The sequence below is a fragment of the Pomacea canaliculata genome, linkage group LG11 (assembly GCF_003073045.1).
Source record: "Pomacea canaliculata isolate SZHN2017 linkage group LG11, ASM307304v1, whole genome shotgun sequence".
Classification (NCBI taxonomy): Eukaryota; Metazoa; Mollusca; class Gastropoda; order Architaenioglossa; family Ampullariidae; genus Pomacea; species Pomacea canaliculata.
In genome coordinates, this window is record NC_037600.1 from 3,428,005 (window position 1) to 3,444,493 (window position 16,489).

The 16,489-nt window shown below is 41.7% G+C and overlaps 1 protein-coding gene across 1 annotated transcript; it reads left to right on the plus strand.

The window, feature by feature from the left end:
- Positions 1 to 2,038: 2,038 nt before the first annotated feature.
- On the plus strand, positions 2,039 to 16,489 carry LOC112575338 (fibrinogen-like protein A). Its single transcript, XM_025257118.1, has 8 exons — positions 2,039 to 2,043; positions 2,400 to 2,551; positions 2,864 to 3,016; positions 6,789 to 7,046; positions 8,207 to 8,334; positions 9,252 to 9,366; positions 10,329 to 10,496; positions 15,452 to 16,489. The coding sequence occupies exons 3-8, from the start codon at positions 2,881 to 2,883 to the stop codon at positions 15,658 to 15,660; spliced, it is 1,014 nt and encodes a 337-aa protein (XP_025112903.1). The 5' UTR covers positions 2,039 to 2,043; positions 2,400 to 2,551; positions 2,864 to 2,880; the 3' UTR covers positions 15,661 to 16,489.

A 16,489-nucleotide genomic window follows, 5' to 3' on the forward strand; every position in this document is an offset into this window, starting at 1 on the left:
GCAGCCAGGAGTGACCACCAGCAGCCAGTAGAAATCCGTGGGGCTGGTGCAGGTTCAGTACCCGGGTGGCGACCACCAGGGTCTGTTGAGACAGGACAGGCTCCCGGTTCTGTTAGTGTGAGTGGATGACCGCCGGACACTATCACAAGCCACGTGGGTCAGTGCGTGATTCTTGGCGGCTTTACAATGTTTTCTTGTACAAAGGCCTTGATTTCTGTCTGTGACACTTGCTACATGCTTTTTATTATCCTCTATAATTTACTCTGCATACATGGTTGTGATAGCTCGGGTAGTAGTATTGCTTGTTGCACATTATTGTGGGCTTTCTGACAGTCTATCAATGCTACGTGTAGCTCCATATTCTGGATAAACTGGTTCTCTACTGCCGCATACAGTGTTGAAAATAGGATAAACCGACACAACTGCTTGTGTTTCATTGTCCTGTCAAGGCGTCCTTCTCTCAGAAACAGACTTAAACTTAACAAATGCAGTTTTATGTACAAAATACTGACGGGTAAACAGTATCATACACTCTCTTTACTATTTTCCTCCAAGAACACTAGAACTTCTCCAAAACTTACTCTTTCCATTTGTAGACTCTAGACATTTTTCAATCAAGTTTGAAATACTCTGGAACAGCCTCCCTCTCCATCTTAGGCAATTGAACTTCATGAACTCCTACCTCAGCACATTCAAGAAAATTAGATGAGGCCTCTAGAGATGCCTCCTAAGTCTAGGAAATCTTGTAAATATATGTTTTTTTAACCACCACTTTTGTACATATTCAGTTTCCACTTACCTTACCTTAATCTCATAATACTTACAATTACTTCAGTTAGTTAGTTCTTTCCCTGTAAAGGGCGGAGGCTAAATGGAAAATGCATTTTCTTACTTATTTTACCTCTCATTAATAAGGAATTACCATTGTCATTGAATTGGCTGCTTTCTGCCCACTTGGTTAATATTTTATTTAGAGAGCATGTAAAGGCTTTTCCTAAATATATTAGTAAGAGAGATACCTCGGTAGTTACCTGACTGGTTGTTGTCACCTTTGTTGTATAGTGGGATAGTAATAGACTGAGTTCATTCCTTGGGTCACAGCATTGAACAGTTTAGCAAGGGAGTAATAACCGGGGATGCAGCGTCTAAATATTATTGACAATACCATCTGGGCCTGCTGATTAACAGTTTTTAACTAATTGCCTCTTTGACCTTTGCTGTGATCTGATTGTCCACAGGTTGGACATACAGGTGCATTGCACTACTGGTACTCTCACAAGGGTTATCTTGACCATGCACATCCATCATCCTTTATTTAGTGTTGTTTGGAAGTGCTTTACCCACCCTCTTCACTGATTTGGTCACTACAGGCTGTCTTCTGTATCTCCTCATCACCTCCCAGAACTCCTTTGGTTTGTTGACTGCATTTTCCAGAGACTTGATTTTTAAAGGTTTGTAGTTTTGTTTCTTTACTGTTAGCAGATTTCTATCAGCTTTTCTTTCTCTGCTATAAGCTGTTCTGTCTTCCTGTATTTTCTTCTTTCTACACTTTCTTAGACACTGCTAGTCACTTTTTGTCTGTACACTCTTTATGAAATAATGTATCAAGGGAGAAGCATACCTACTGTGTTGTAACAAGTTACATTACTGACCTTTCTCTATTTATTAGTTCTATCTCTTGAGTAGGCTGTCTTTCCTATAAACCTTGTTGACTGCTATTTGTTGTCACCTTTGACACTGTCTATTGTCCTTCATGTCTTCATGCATGCCAGACACACTAACCTAGTTTTAGTCTTAAGCTTTGAGGGATCGCTTTCAATGTGTGGATGTTTCTACGAGTGATACTTGAAAATATTTATTATGAATTTTTTATATCTAAGTCGTAAATATTTGCTGATTTAAATTAATATAATAAGAAATATTACACGAGAAAGACTCACGAAACTTCTCGTTGTTGCATGTGCTTAACAGGTGGATACAATGCTGCGATTTCTTATATTTCTACTCTCACTTGCTCTTTTGTGTTAACCGAGGGACAGAAAGGTAAACGTGTTGACTCTTCTTGGCTTTTGCCTTACAATACATGACAAGGTTTAACAATCAGCTTTTTATGTAGTCAATAACAACTGAAACACTGATCGTTTGTTAATGGTCTAAATGATATGTAAATAATGACAAACATTTAATAAGAATTGTTGTTTTAGTGATATGTTTCACATAGTCTATTGTCTCACACTGCTTGGTTCACTTCCGGAGCTCCCTGTCTCTCTGTTTGTTTATTTTTATGTATGTAACATTTAATGTCTTACTTGTGATGTCTGGGTGCTATAAATAATATATATAAAATAATTAATTAATAACATTGATTTATTAAGAATTATCAAAAGTACAAATTCTAGTTGCAAAGGCACTGAGTGTCAGCCAAACACTTGGCACAATGTAAGATGCTCGACAGACGACGACTGCGATCAGCCAAACACCACGTGCTACAAACGTGTCTGTAGGTGTCACCCCGGGTACTTCTATACCACACACGACACGTGTACTGACAGTGAGTAGACAATGGTTCTGTGGTGTGATTGACAGCAACAAACTCCACTTTGTTGTCGGCTTGTTACAGTCAGGGACGGAAGAGCTTTTATAAGATTTTCGCATTCTTAAAGGAATAAAATTAAAAAAATAGCCCGCATTTAGATAGACTGAACAAAAGGAATTAAAGAATGAAAGAAAACACGTGGGCCGAAAACAATTAGAAATGTATTCACTTGATTATGGATGTTGTTGGAAATGCGTGTAAATGTAGACAATTAACTTCAACTTCAACAGTGTGTAAATAGTTGCTGACCACAGTTGTTTACATTAGCTTGTAGCCCAGACGACATGCAGGACAGCTTCACAGAGTATCCTGACAGCGCTCTACGTGCAAATCTCATTGGTAGCGAGGATGGACTCACTGTGGAAGACTGCAAGGGCAGGTGTCAGACTAACAAGACTTGCCTCACCTTTGATTTCAAAGGTCTGTATGAGAAAAGCTTGAAACATTGGTATACTAACATGATGGTAGAGATGGCAGGTGACTGTGCACTCTACAACTGCTAAAGTCTGCGTCACGTGTCCTGCGCTGTGTTCTATTAATAGCACGCTTTGTCAACAAAATCAACGGAAACCCGTAAACAATGGCAACACTGTTGAAATATGTTGTCTGTGTATATTTCTACCATCGTAGTCGCCTACATAAAGACTACAAACACATTTTGCAGCAAACTTCACGCGCCATAATCTACAAACATGACATGACAACAAGACATCCAGGACTCTAGCATCAGGACCATGGACTGACAACACTGGGGGAGCACAGCAGAATTGGGGAAAACATTCCACTTTATAATTATTGTCAAACTAGTGTGTGACAGGCATGCTGCTAGCAAGACAACAGTAAACAATCACAAATAAACAACTACGTACCGCGCCTTTTGCTGAAAACCTTTCAGTAACACAATAACCTTTAGTGAAATGTTCACATAACTTGCTTTCACTCTTCTTTGTTCAAAATGTTTTGCATCATGTTCACTTATGTCTCTGTCTCTCTACCTCCTGCCAGCCAGTGGAGGTCTGTGTCGTCTTCATAATGTCACCTCTCGTCATTCCCTCCACTGGTCTCCTAAGACGAGCAAAGGCTGGACCACTACCAGAGATCCTGCAACTCCATTTTTGCCTCACACGATAACTGGTACAACTTATTGTGTAACAGCAAGATTGATTGTACTGACATAAACAGCGACTGTTTGTCAGGACGATGTCTATGTCGTCCAGGCTTCATGTTCAATCAAGCAAAGAAGGAGTGTGTTGTTACAGGTAAGTGAGAAGCAGTAGAAGGATGAGTAGTACTCAGCTTGTCCCACACGTTGTCTACCGTCAGTTTGTGTGTTTCTTACAGTAAAGATACTCTAGTTAGTTGTTTACAGTATTTATTTTCATCAAACAACTGTCATCAATGTTTACATAATATTTCGGATTTACAGAGTTTAGCATTCAGTGTTTATTCATGTCCACGAGCTAACGGTTTTTCTTCCTTTCTAATAATTGTAAGATGACATTAACCTCAGATACATTGGGTTCAAGGGTGAATGCACTAGACACCACAGACGGGAATGTGTCGATGAAGAACATCACAGCTGCCACTACCACATATCTTTGTTGTCTACTCTACGTGCAAGTCGTTACTAACTGTCACTTTATTACTTTATAACAAAACTGATTGTAAAGGTTAGAGGAGGAAGTGGCTATGAAGATGAGGAGAGAGAAATGACATTAAGGAGGAGGAATAAAATATGTACACATGACAGTCAGATACTCGTAGACACAGAGCTAGAATTATGGGATGGCTAGTGTTACCGGCGGTCAGCAAGTGTGACTGTCTTGTAGGCGAGCTGAAGAAGTGGCACAACACAAGCTGCTCGACAGACGACGACTGCGATGCGCCCCACGCCGAGTGCTACAAACGTGTCTGTCGGTGTGAACCCGGGTATTTCTACACCACACAGGACACGTGTACTAGCAGTGAGTAGACAATGGTTCTGTGGTGTGTTGACAGCAACAAACTCCACTTTGTTGTCGGCTTGTTACAGTTCAGGGACGGAAGAGCTTTTCTATGATTTTCGCATTCTTAAAGCAATAAAATTAAAAAACATAGCCGCATTTAGATAGACTGAATAAAAGGAATAAAGAATGAAAGAAAACACGTGGGCCGAAAACAAATTAGAAATGTATTCACTTGATTATGGATGTTGTTGGAAATGCGTGTAAATGTAGAATTAACTTCAACTTAATCAGTGTGTAAATAGTTGCTTACCACAGTTGTTTACATTAGCTTGCAGACCCAGACGACATGCAGGACAGCTTCACGGACTATCCTGACAGCGCTCTACGTGAAAACCTCATTGTAGCCAGGATGGACTCACTGTGGAAGCCTGCAGGCAGGTGCCAGACTAACAAGACTTGCCTCACCTTTGATTTCAAAGGTCTGTATGGAAAAGCTTGAAACATTGTATACTAACATGATGTTAGAGATGGCAGGTGACTGTGCACTCTACAACTGCTAAAGTCTGCGTCACGTGTCCTGCGCTGTGTTCTATTAATAGCACGCTTTGTCAACAAAATCAACGGAAACCCGTAAACAATGGCAACACTGTTGAAATATGTTGTCTGTGTATATTTCTACCATCTGTAGTCGCCTACATAAAGACTACAAACACATTTTCACAGCAAACTTCACGCGCCATAATCTACAAACATTTTGAATACAAAAGGTGATTAATACATTTAGTTAGGATACAACAAAGTGAGTGAAATTACATGATTATAACATTGCTAATGTGCTAATTAACTTTTGATAGTTGTTTGTTTCTGTAGGAAGAAAGTGTAAAGGTAGGATCACACTGAACCCACGACTGTCTAGTTACTACTGCAGTGAGTGTCAATGTACTACACCACATATACAGAGATAAACTCCTGTGTTTACTACACACTTCCACTTTCATTACGACTGAATACAAGTCACAAATGGAAGAATAGCTCAGTCGTCCACCAATGAACTTGTTTTCTTTGGTGTACTTTTTTAAAATGAAACAGTTGCAGGTGAACTGGCATAAAGACATAAATAACAAAGGTATAAACCGATGCTAATATCAATTGCTACCTGCACAGTCTGTGGTACTCAGCCCTCCACACAATGGCTTACTTTGACTTCTTCATGTCCCGGAATGTTTACTTGTGTGCAGCTAAACAATACAACTCTTCTATTCTACCTCCGCACCTGTCCATCATGGAATCTGTTCACTTTGCACTGAAGCCACACCTCACCTTGAGCAATACTCACACAGTCCACATCGTGCTTGTCCTTTGTCAACCACTCCTTTCTCCACTTTTCCCGTTTATTGCTCCTTCCCTCCTCGTCCTCCTCTACAGTATACCGACACTCTCAGTTCTTGTTCTCTCTTTTCACCTTGCCTTTCCTTCATTTGTTTTATGAGTCATCAGTCATGTTCATCCTTCTCTTCCTTTGCTGTCCGTGTCTCCTTCTTCTGTCAATCGCTAAGACCACGCTACTTAGGAGCAGGAGTGTGAGCTATGCACAACACCCATTTATTATTATTATTTATTATTACTTAAGCTACCTTGCAGCTAACCTTTATCTATCTGGCACTCCTTGCATACAGTTGTTATTGCATGAACATTGAATGACAAGTGGTTTAGGTAAACAACAAACAAGTATCGTGACTATTTTAAAGTCTTTAACTCAAATCCAACGATCTATAAATATATAGAACTTGGATAGTGATTATCTTGTCACACTTATCTCACATTTATCAAGAGAATGCTATCTAGGAAACTACACTGTCATCTGTGGGAAGATGTCTTGTCATCGCTAATGATAGATAAGTGCCAGACCTCCTCAGCTCGCCCTGCAGCTCTGACACTGACAGCAAGACATCCAGGACTCTAGCATCAGGACCATGGACTGACAACACTGGGGGAGCACAGCAGGAATGGAGGAAACATTCCACTTTATAATTATTGTCAAACTAGTGTGTGACAGGCATGCTGCTAGCAAGACAACAGTAAACAATCACAAATAAACAACTACGTACAGCGCCTTTTGCTGAAAACCTTTAAGTAACACAATAACCTTTAGTGAAATGTTAACATAACTTGCTTTCACTCTTCTTTGTGTAAAATGTTTTGCATCATGTTCAGTTATGTCTCTGTCTCTCTACCTCCCATGCCAGCCAGTGGAGGTCTGTGTCGGCTTCATGGTGTCACCGCTCATGAGTCTCCCTCATACTGGTCTCCTAAGCGGAGTAAAGGCTGGACCCACTACCAGAAATCCTGCAAGTCCACTTTTGCCTCAAACGATAACTGGTACAACTTATTGTGTAACAGCAAAATTGATTGTCATCACCCACACAGCGATTGTTTGTCAGGACGATGTCTATGCCACTCAGGATTCCACTTCAATCAAGACGAGAAGGAGTGTGTTGTTACAAGTAAGTGAGAAGCAGTAGAAGGATGAGTAGTACTCAGCTTGTCCCCACACGTTGTCTACCGTCAGTTTGTGTGTTTCTTACAGTAAAGATACTCTAGTAAGTTGTTTACAGTAATTATTTTCATCTAAAAACTTTCATCTCAATGTTTACATAATATTTGGGATTTACAAAGTTTAGCATTCACTGTTTATTCATGTCCACGAGCTAACGGTTTTCTTCCTTTCTAATAATTGTAAGATGGCAGTTAACCTCAGATACATTGGGTTAATCACTTTAAGGGTTAAAGCACTAGACCACCACAGAGGGGAATGTGCAGTGTTGTCCATAGGAATGGGAATCCCATGGGAAACGTCCCATGGGATGGGATGGGATGGGACAGCACACATTTGTATTTCCCATGGTAGTCGATACTTGATATTGCAAAATAAATTTACTGTTATTTCATTCATCAAGGATTTAAATCTTTCCTCTGAATCATCTATTGTATGTGAAGTAGCAGGAATTATAGAATAAAAGCCGGAAAGTGGTTTTCAGTGTTGTCCATAGGATTCTTATTACCATGGGAATCCCATGGGAAACGTCCCGTGGGATGGGATGGGACGGGACAGGCATAAATTGCCATGGGACGGGATGGGACGGGATAGAAAAATATGTCCCATGTACAACCCTGGGAATGTGTGGATGAAGAACATTCCAGCTGCCACTACCCCATATCTTTGTTGTCTACTCTACGTGAAAGTCGTTACTAACTGTCACTTTATTACTTTAGAACAAAACTGATTGTAAAGGTTAGAGGAGGAATTAAGTGGGTATGAAGATGCGGAGGCAGAAGTGACATTAAGGAGGAGGAACAAGAATATGTACACGTGGCAGTCAGATACTGGTAGACACAGAGCTAGAATTATGGGATGGCTGGTGTTACCGGCGGTCAGCAAGTGTGACTGTCTTGTATCAGAGCAGTGTGAACTGTGTGCTGTATGCACATATAAACTGTTTGCCCAGGGACCCAGTCTTTACCTTGACTGTTGTGTGATTAGCTATTGAAGTTGTCATGATTATTACAGTACTTATCCTTAATTGTTTCCGTCACTGTAGGAAGTTCTATTGCATCCTTTATAACAATTCCTTACGAGCGGAATGATTTGTTTGTGTACAAATAGGGTATTGTGCAGACTTGCTGGCAACAGGCGCCAAGAGTGGTGTGTACACCGTTCAGCTAGATGGATTTTCGTACAAGGGACCTGTGTCAGTGTGGTGTGATATGGACACTGCGGGCGGCGGCTGGACGGTACGTGTGGTCGTGTTTGTCAGTGTGTACGACTCAGGTAGCATCTCTCCTGCACACTGTATCCTGCTCGCAACAGTGCGACACCACTTATACCCAGGGTCACATCCTTACAGCTCATAGTATCCACGAATAATTTGTCTTTGATATCTTTGGACATTTACAACATGAAGCAGGAGAGTTGCTAGTCCACCTTCTGTTTCCAACAGTTTGTCTATGTCGCTGGTAGACTCCGTGGGTTGAGGATGGTTCTAGACAGGCTGACATCTAGTGTGTTGGTGTGCGTGTGTCAGTTGTTTGTAGTCGATTGCTTTAACCCCTTGCATCCATTCCTGCTTCATGATCAGCGACTGTAGGTTTGATAAGGAGTTAAAAGAAAATGCTATTTGTAAGCTTTATTATGTTGCCATATAATTGATCACAGCCACTGGATGTCACACATTTACAGCCAGGAAAGTGTGCATTGTGGTCACATGACTGTCACTATATACTACACTGTATACCACACTGTATACTACACTATATACTACACTATATACTACACTCTATACTACACTATATACTACACTATATGCTACACTGTATACTACACTGTATACTATGTACTACACTATATACTACACTGTATACTACACTATACACTACACTATGTACTACACTGTATACTACACTATATACTACACTGTATACTACACTATATACTACACTATATACTATTACACCACGTTCACATAGTGTATCGTAACCGTGAAGTGTTGACATTATAATCATGATCACAGCTAATAAAGTTATAAGCTGTTATATTTTGTCAGTTATGACTCATCCTTTGTTAACTCATTAAACTGTGATTAGTGCTGAATCCTGTCGACATGCTGCGCTTTGTTACCATAGTAACGACCTTGAACTTGTGTCATGTGCAGGTCATCCAGAGACGTCGCAAGTTAGTATTGAAGCCAGATGAGTATGTTGACTTCAACCGGAACTGGACAGAATATTTAAACGGTTTTGGTAACCTCTCTGGAGATTTCTGGCTGGGTAAGATGTTGACATATCTCTTTCATTCTCTGGCATTATCCCTCCTCCTGCATCATTGTAACCTCGACATTTGTTTTTACATTCAAAGTCAGGCTGTAGTCAGTATTGTGTTTTATTGTGTTGTTTGTGTGATGTTTACTGGTCAATACACAGGTTGCTGTTTTTGTTGTTCTATTATATTTTTGTTCTACAATACTTATTGCTCACTATTTTGTGTACTGTTTCCTTAGCATGCTCTGTTTGCTGTGATAATGATGATGCTAGTCATGGAATGAATGGATGGCTGATGATCCTGTAGTGTCTCAGTTGCCAAAGTCTCAAATAGAAAGAAACACGAAGGTTGCGAGGAAATACATCCCTGTGGCATATCATGTGATTTTTTTTTTTTTTGTTTTGTATTATTTTGTTTTGTTTTATATTTTTTGTTTTGTTCTCTGTAGGATTATCTGATTGCATGGTGTGGATAGGTTCAGAACTTTGTGTATCGGAGTTTACACGTCTGTGTGTGTGTGTGTGTTGACACCTTACCACCCTAGTCTGTGTGTGTGTGTGTATTGACACCTTACTACCTTACTTAATTCTTCCTCCAGTGCTGGTGTTATCTGGTGTTATCTGTTGTACAGTTCATGTTCATGTATGCTTTCTGATGCTTATCCTAATGTTTCTGTAAGGTTGACTGTCCATTTGTTATTGTTTGTATACAGCGCATTGACCTCATACTTACATGGAGAATACACTTTATTATTGGTAGTAATAACAACAGCGCTAAAAGCTCAGTTTGTGATTTACCTTTTTGTCATCTGAAGTCTAGCAATAATGTCAACATGTTTTATGACATCATAGGACAGGTAATGACCAGCGACATGTCTGTGGTTCATGAGAACTCTTGAGCAAGATCAACACAAATATTTCACTGCTGGACTTGTCTGTTGACATGAGGTCATTGCCTTGTCTTGTCTCAGGCCTAGGCGCGATTCACGAACTGTCATGGTATCCACGAGGTGGTGTGCGCTTGAGAGTGGAGCTGGCGACATGGACAGCGACATACTGGGCGCAATACGACTCTTTCACTTTGTACGATCCTGGCCGTAACTACTCACTTTACGCGCGGGGCTACTCGGGTACCGCAGGTACGTACGTCACCACTCAACAGTAAGAAAGAGTGAGACGCACGTTAGATGGCAGGCTGCCTGTCTGGCTGGTTAGGAAATAAGTGGATGACTAGAGTTGTGAGTGTGTGGCTTTGCGTGCATGTGTGCGAGGCTGACAGCGCCTCCTATCGCGTGCGTTTCCTTTGATGTAACTTGAAACAACAGGTGTGATGATCAGGGAAAAGAGATTTCTGTGGGTTTGTCTCTTGTCTGGGATTTGTTTGTGTGTGTGTGTGTTTGTGTGTTTGTGTGTGTGTGTGTGTGTTTGTGTGTGTGTGTTTGTGTGTGTGTGTTGTTAGGAGCTTCTGACCGTTTTCTTCAGGGCTGTAGTGTGAAGTCGTGACCAGACCTGTTTAAAGAGTAATTTCATTATGTACAATCGTGTTTAGTGAGCTGTAGTCATTGTGTTGTTTTTAATCTGTTTTGAGTCTGTCAGGCTTTGACTGCGTGCAAATTATTAATAATTATTGTGAAATGTGATCCGCCACGACGAAATGAGTCAAGTCGGAAATCTTAGATTTCACAAATTGGATATTTTCTAAATGTACAGGGTTTAGCCTGTTTATTTGATACAAAGTTATTCTTCTCGTCCTAAAGTTGAGTTTATGTATTACAAATGTGGAAGTACGCTGGTCGCCTTATAGAGGAAAGCGGGTTCAAAGATTTTCAGCAAACCCATGTGTCTCCCTAGCATCGGATACTTTAATTGTTGACACTGTGCTCAAGTTTGCATGATGATAAAATTCGGCAAGCTACATCATTTCAGGTAATAAAAATACATAGACATGAATATTTGCGTGCTATTAGAAAATTTCCCTGTTAGCAAAATAAACAGAAATGTTACAACTGTTGCTGCAATCTACTCAGCATGCACACTCACAGAAACAGCACAATACTCAAACATTATCTACTAGTGTGCTAAAAATGAGTAGGAAAATTAGAACAAAATGAAGAAAACTGCATGGTTGACATAGCGGAATACTAGGACAAGTGGCCAAACTTTCAGTAAGAGTCAGGCTGCACTCAGTTGACCGGAATCACCGTCCGGGGCCTGGAGTACCGACTGCTCTGTGCGACTTGAGACTCATTTCCTCATGGCAGGTGGCGAATGTTTTATCACTACTGTCAACTTCATTTGTGTAGCTTTTACATTTTAGAAAACTTATTTTTGTGTCCTGAAATTTGTTTTGAGCGACTACAGGACTGAGAATGGCGAGTGACATAGTAGTTGGGTAACGACAGCTACAACAATATCTTTATCACGAGGAGGACCACGATGTATCTCTGTCTCTGGCATCCTCTCCACTGTAGCAGAGATGATGTCCCCTGTCGTTTGTTGTCTCCCCTAGTCATGACCGTTGACCTGTGCCAGTCCCACAATGCCACACCAGTCCCGTTCTAACATATGGGATGAATTTTCTCACACTTTGACCTACAGGGCAGTGTGACCTTTCACCTTTGACTTGAGTGGTGGTGGAATTAGAAATTCTGATATCTGTCGCTCCATTCTTCACATTAGGTGACGGAGGGCTCGTGTTGTCACGTGATGTCACACGTCGGGTGTGGGAGCGACAACCTAAGACCCCCATGGCTTATCATCGCTTATCATGGCTTATCATGGCTTATAGTGTGATTTAGAAATCTCCAGCATCAAGATAACAACACAACACATACAAGTACATCCAAGAAATGCTTGGCATGTTGTTACAAGTTGTTTACGCATTAGCAACAAACAATAAACACATTATTTGTCTTTAGTATCACATCATTCAGCAAAGTCATGCTGCAGACAGCACGTGTCCTTATATCGTGTCTGCTGACTTCTTCTGTGGTTCAACACACAACACAGGTCACATCAACAACACCTTTGCTGTGTATGTCTCTCTCCTTTAGTATACACTAAGTAAGAGATTAGTGTGTGCACTCTATGTAGCTTACACTAAGTAAGAGATTAGTGCGGACTCTCTGGTCTGAAATCCATTATTTTGTTGATGTCTTTGTACATTTGTCACATGTGGCAATAACTATCAGGTTCAGAAATATGAGCAATTAAAATGAAACATGAAGAGAAACAGATAAGCTAATAATCTGAAGACAATCGTCAGGGCCCATGCCGAGCCTCACTCTATGGATCTTGTTGTTGTCGGTAAACAGAACAGACACCAGACTTTGTGCTGTTCTCTTCCTGATTCCTACAGACAGCTGTTCACACTAAGACAAGCATAGTGAACTAGGAACAGGAAGGGACGATGCTCACAGTAGTCCATCCGAGGGTAATGCTGGGAAGGCAATGACCTTAATACATTCTCTGTGACCTTAAGATCAACATGTCTACTTCTATACTTTCCTCTCTATACTTTCTCTCTTGTTTACTTTCATTCTAAAGGTTAAGATGAACTTTTTATATCCTATTGTAAACTTTCCAGTCATTTTAGAGTTATTATCTATCTCTCTATTCCTCTTCGTGCATCAGGTTGCACACAAGGCCTCAACCAGAGTCCGCCACCGATGTCGATGGGCTGAAACCCGCTGTAGGTGACCCCATGTCCAGCCCTTTCCCTTCATCTCCCTTTCCACTGTTCTTCTCCAAGTTTCCTTTGGGCGGCCTCGTTTTCTTCGGCCGTCTGGAGTCCATCGTAGGGCGACTGTGGAGAGGTCTGCTGTCTGCTGGCGGAGCACATGTCCAGTCCATCGCCAACGCCTTCGTTGAACCTGCGTGGTGATGGACTCGGTTTCAGTTCTTCGGTGGAGTTCTTCGTTGCTGATGGTGTTTGGCCAAAAGATGTTAAGTATGCGCCTGAGGCATCTGTTTTGGATGACATCAAGTCTGTTACTGATGGGTTTGGTCATCTTCCATGATTGTGATCCGTAAAGGAGGGTGTTGATCACATTTGACTGGAAGATTCTCAGCTTGATCTTCTGGCTGATGTTTTTTGCCTTCCATGTGCTCCTGAGTGAGGCAAAGGCCTGACTGGTTTTTGCCAGTCGGGCTCGAATCTCCACCTCCGCATCCCCGGTGTTTGACATTTTGGACCCAAGATAGGAGAAACTGTCAACTTCCTCCATCTCTTCTCCATTTAGTTTGATGCTGTCTTGGACTCTGGCGTTCACTCTCATACTTTTCGTTTTCTTTGCGCTGACCTTCAAGCCAAGGTTTCCAGCTGTTTCTGAGAAGGCCTTTGTTTTTTCCTGCATGTCTTGATGGCGGTGTGACAGCAGGGCAATGTCATCGGCAAAGTCCAAGTCTTCCAGCGCTGTTGTTGCTGTCTTAGTCATGGTCCATCTGATCCTTCTCCTCTCACTGTTTGTGGAAGTCTTCATGATCCAGTCCATGGCCAGGATGAAGAGGAACGGCGACAGAATGCAGCCCTGCTTCACCCCGGTACTGATGTTGAAGGGGTCTGTGAGCTCCGTGTCACAGACAACCTGGGATTTGAAATCGCTGTACATCATTGCAATGACCTGAACAAGTTTTGCAGGGACTCCGTCATGCCCAGTATTTTCTCTCCTGTTTCCTGTGAAACTCGATTGAAGTCGTCTACGGTCATCTCTTGTTGGTCTCCTAGTGTCTGGAACCTGTTCTTTAATTCCATAGCAAAGGCCCGGTGGCTGGATTTTTCAGTTTGCCGGAGTCCACTCTATACTTCAGGGAAACTGTGGCTATCACAAGAGTGTGGTCACTGGCAACGTCTGCTCCTCTGTAGGCTCTGACATCTTGAAGTGAGCTCCTTCATCTTTTCATCTTTGGTTGATGATGACATGGTCTATCTGGTTCTTTGTGATCCCATCTGGTGATGTCCACGTTGCCTTGTGGATGTCTTTGTGTTGGAAGAGTGTGCCACCAATCAGTAGGTTGTTTTCTTCACAAAAGTCTGCCAGTCTCTCTCCGTTGTCATTGATGGTTCCGATTCCATGTTTGCCCATGACATGCTCCCTGCAGGTGTTGTCACTTCCCACCTTGGCATTGAGATCGCCGATGATGAGCAACATGTCGTGGGCTGGAACGCTCTCTGAGGCTGCCTGGAGCTGATCGTAAAAAGCATCCTTGTCTTCTGCCTCAGAGTCATTTGTTGGTGCATAGCAAGCTAGCACTGTCAGCTTGGTGTACTTTGAATGGAATCTTGCTCTCAAAAGCCTGGGTCCATAAGGCTTTCATTCCAGCAGTGCCTTTTCCGTTTTCTTGTTGAGGAGTAGTGTCACTCCTTCAGAGTGCTGAGCGTCTGATCTTCCTGAGAACAAGATGGTATGTCCTGATGATAGTCTCCTCTTTCTGATGCCGTGTCCATCTGACCTCACTGACTCCCAGGATGTCCAAGTTGTAGTTGTCAAACTCCTTGACTAATTGGAGCATCCTGCCAGTCTGGTACAAGGTCTGGACGTTCCAGCACCCCACCCTCAACTTTTGCCTCGGCTTCAGTAAATCCGCTGTCTGGGCGCAGGTCCCTCTCGGGTTTGGCTGTCGTCCGTCATTAGTCCAGTCACCTGGTGTGACGAGTTACCTTCGCCATGATTGAAGAGTTCTCTGGTGTTAGTTTCTGTAACATGATTTATTTTACATGGTCGGGTTGTTAGTCTGGATGGCAGGGACCCTGTTCTTACAATGCTCGCTAGGCAAGCTTACCCCGGGGTCCCACAGGGGAGAGTTAGTTATACTCGTTCATTTTTACATATTTTAGCTGAGGCATTCTTGTGTTTAACAACTGTTCTCTTCACTCTTGTGTTGTTGATGATATGCTGGGTGAAGCATCATTAGAAATTTTAAAAAAAACTCTTTTTGTATTTGTGTTGCGTGGTGTTTGGCTTTGTTATGATGAACAACACAGAAATAACACATTTAATAACAAAAGTTTCTATAGATGTTTTGTAGTGATGATATATTTGTGCTTAGGACTTTGTGTGTCTACTAGTACACAATTGTGTATGTGTGTTTACAGGAAATGCGTTCACAGGTATTTACCCAGACCCGTTTCAAACCTACGACCGAAACTGGTACAGCTGTGTCACATATACTAAGGGCCCCTGGTGGTACAAGCCTGACTGTGCCAGCGGCGCTAACCTCTTCAGCCCTGATAAACTTTACATGACCTGGGCTGACATCAGCTACGTGGAGTTCTCGGAGATGAAGATTAAGCCACGGCGCTAACACCACCTTGTCTCCTGTACTCACTGCTTACACCGCCAGTCGACTGTTCACTGTTCACTCCAGGTTCCACTGATGATGTGAGCTCAGTGTACATTAATCTTTCGCAATAGTCTAGCATCTCAACCTAGCGCAGACTACTGTACTTTAATTGTTTAATTTGAGTATATTGCCTGGTGATTCTATTATACGCGTGTTGTATTACTTCTTTCAGATTTGCATTTGCTCTGATAAACTAACATGTTTACAAACGTAAAGTCTAAGTTTAATTAATGAATTTTGCATTAATTGTGTCTGGGTTGTAGTAAACGTGCCATCAGCTGTCGCTATACACTTGATAGTTTATAGTAAACGTGTCATGAACATTACTTCCCCTTTAAACTAATGATAATGGTAGTTGATACATCACATCTCTTACTTAATTGTACAAACAAATAAACTATTTTAATATTTGTTCCACACTGAAGAGCTCTAACAGCAAGGCGCTAGCAAAATGGCGACACACACCTGGTGACACACCTGTATATTCTCTGTGTACAACTTCCACTACAAACTTTCTGTTACAATATTGCAGTAAGAGGGAGGTTTCCAGCACTTCTTGTTCTCCTCCTTCTACAGGGGGTTGATGTAGATTTGCTTGTGCAGGTTTAGTAACTGCTGTAATTCGGCTTGTGCGCTGTTAATATTGCCATTGTTGTGCTTGTGTGCTAGTATTTTGCATTATTTTGTATTTACTAAACTCTGGAGAGACTGTTGCCTCCACTGCCTCGCTGTGTTGTATTCTAAAATGTCACGTGACGCTTTGCTTAATAAGTATTTGTCCTAAACTGAA

Excerpts from the sequence above, each read along its gene's own strand:
- LOC112575338 (XM_025257118.1), top strand. The coding sequence starts at position 2,881 with ATGCAGGACAGCTTCACAGAGTATCCTGACAGCGCTCTACGTGCAAAT. Across the intron at positions 3,017-6,788 it reads CCTCACCTTTGATTTCAAAG|CCAGTGGAGGTCTGTGTCGG; the intron begins GTCTGTATGAGA and ends CTCCCATGCCAG. Across the intron at positions 7,047-8,206 it reads GAAGGAGTGTGTTGTTACAA|GGTATTGTGCAGACTTGCTG; the intron begins GTAAGTGAGAAG and ends GTGTACAAATAG.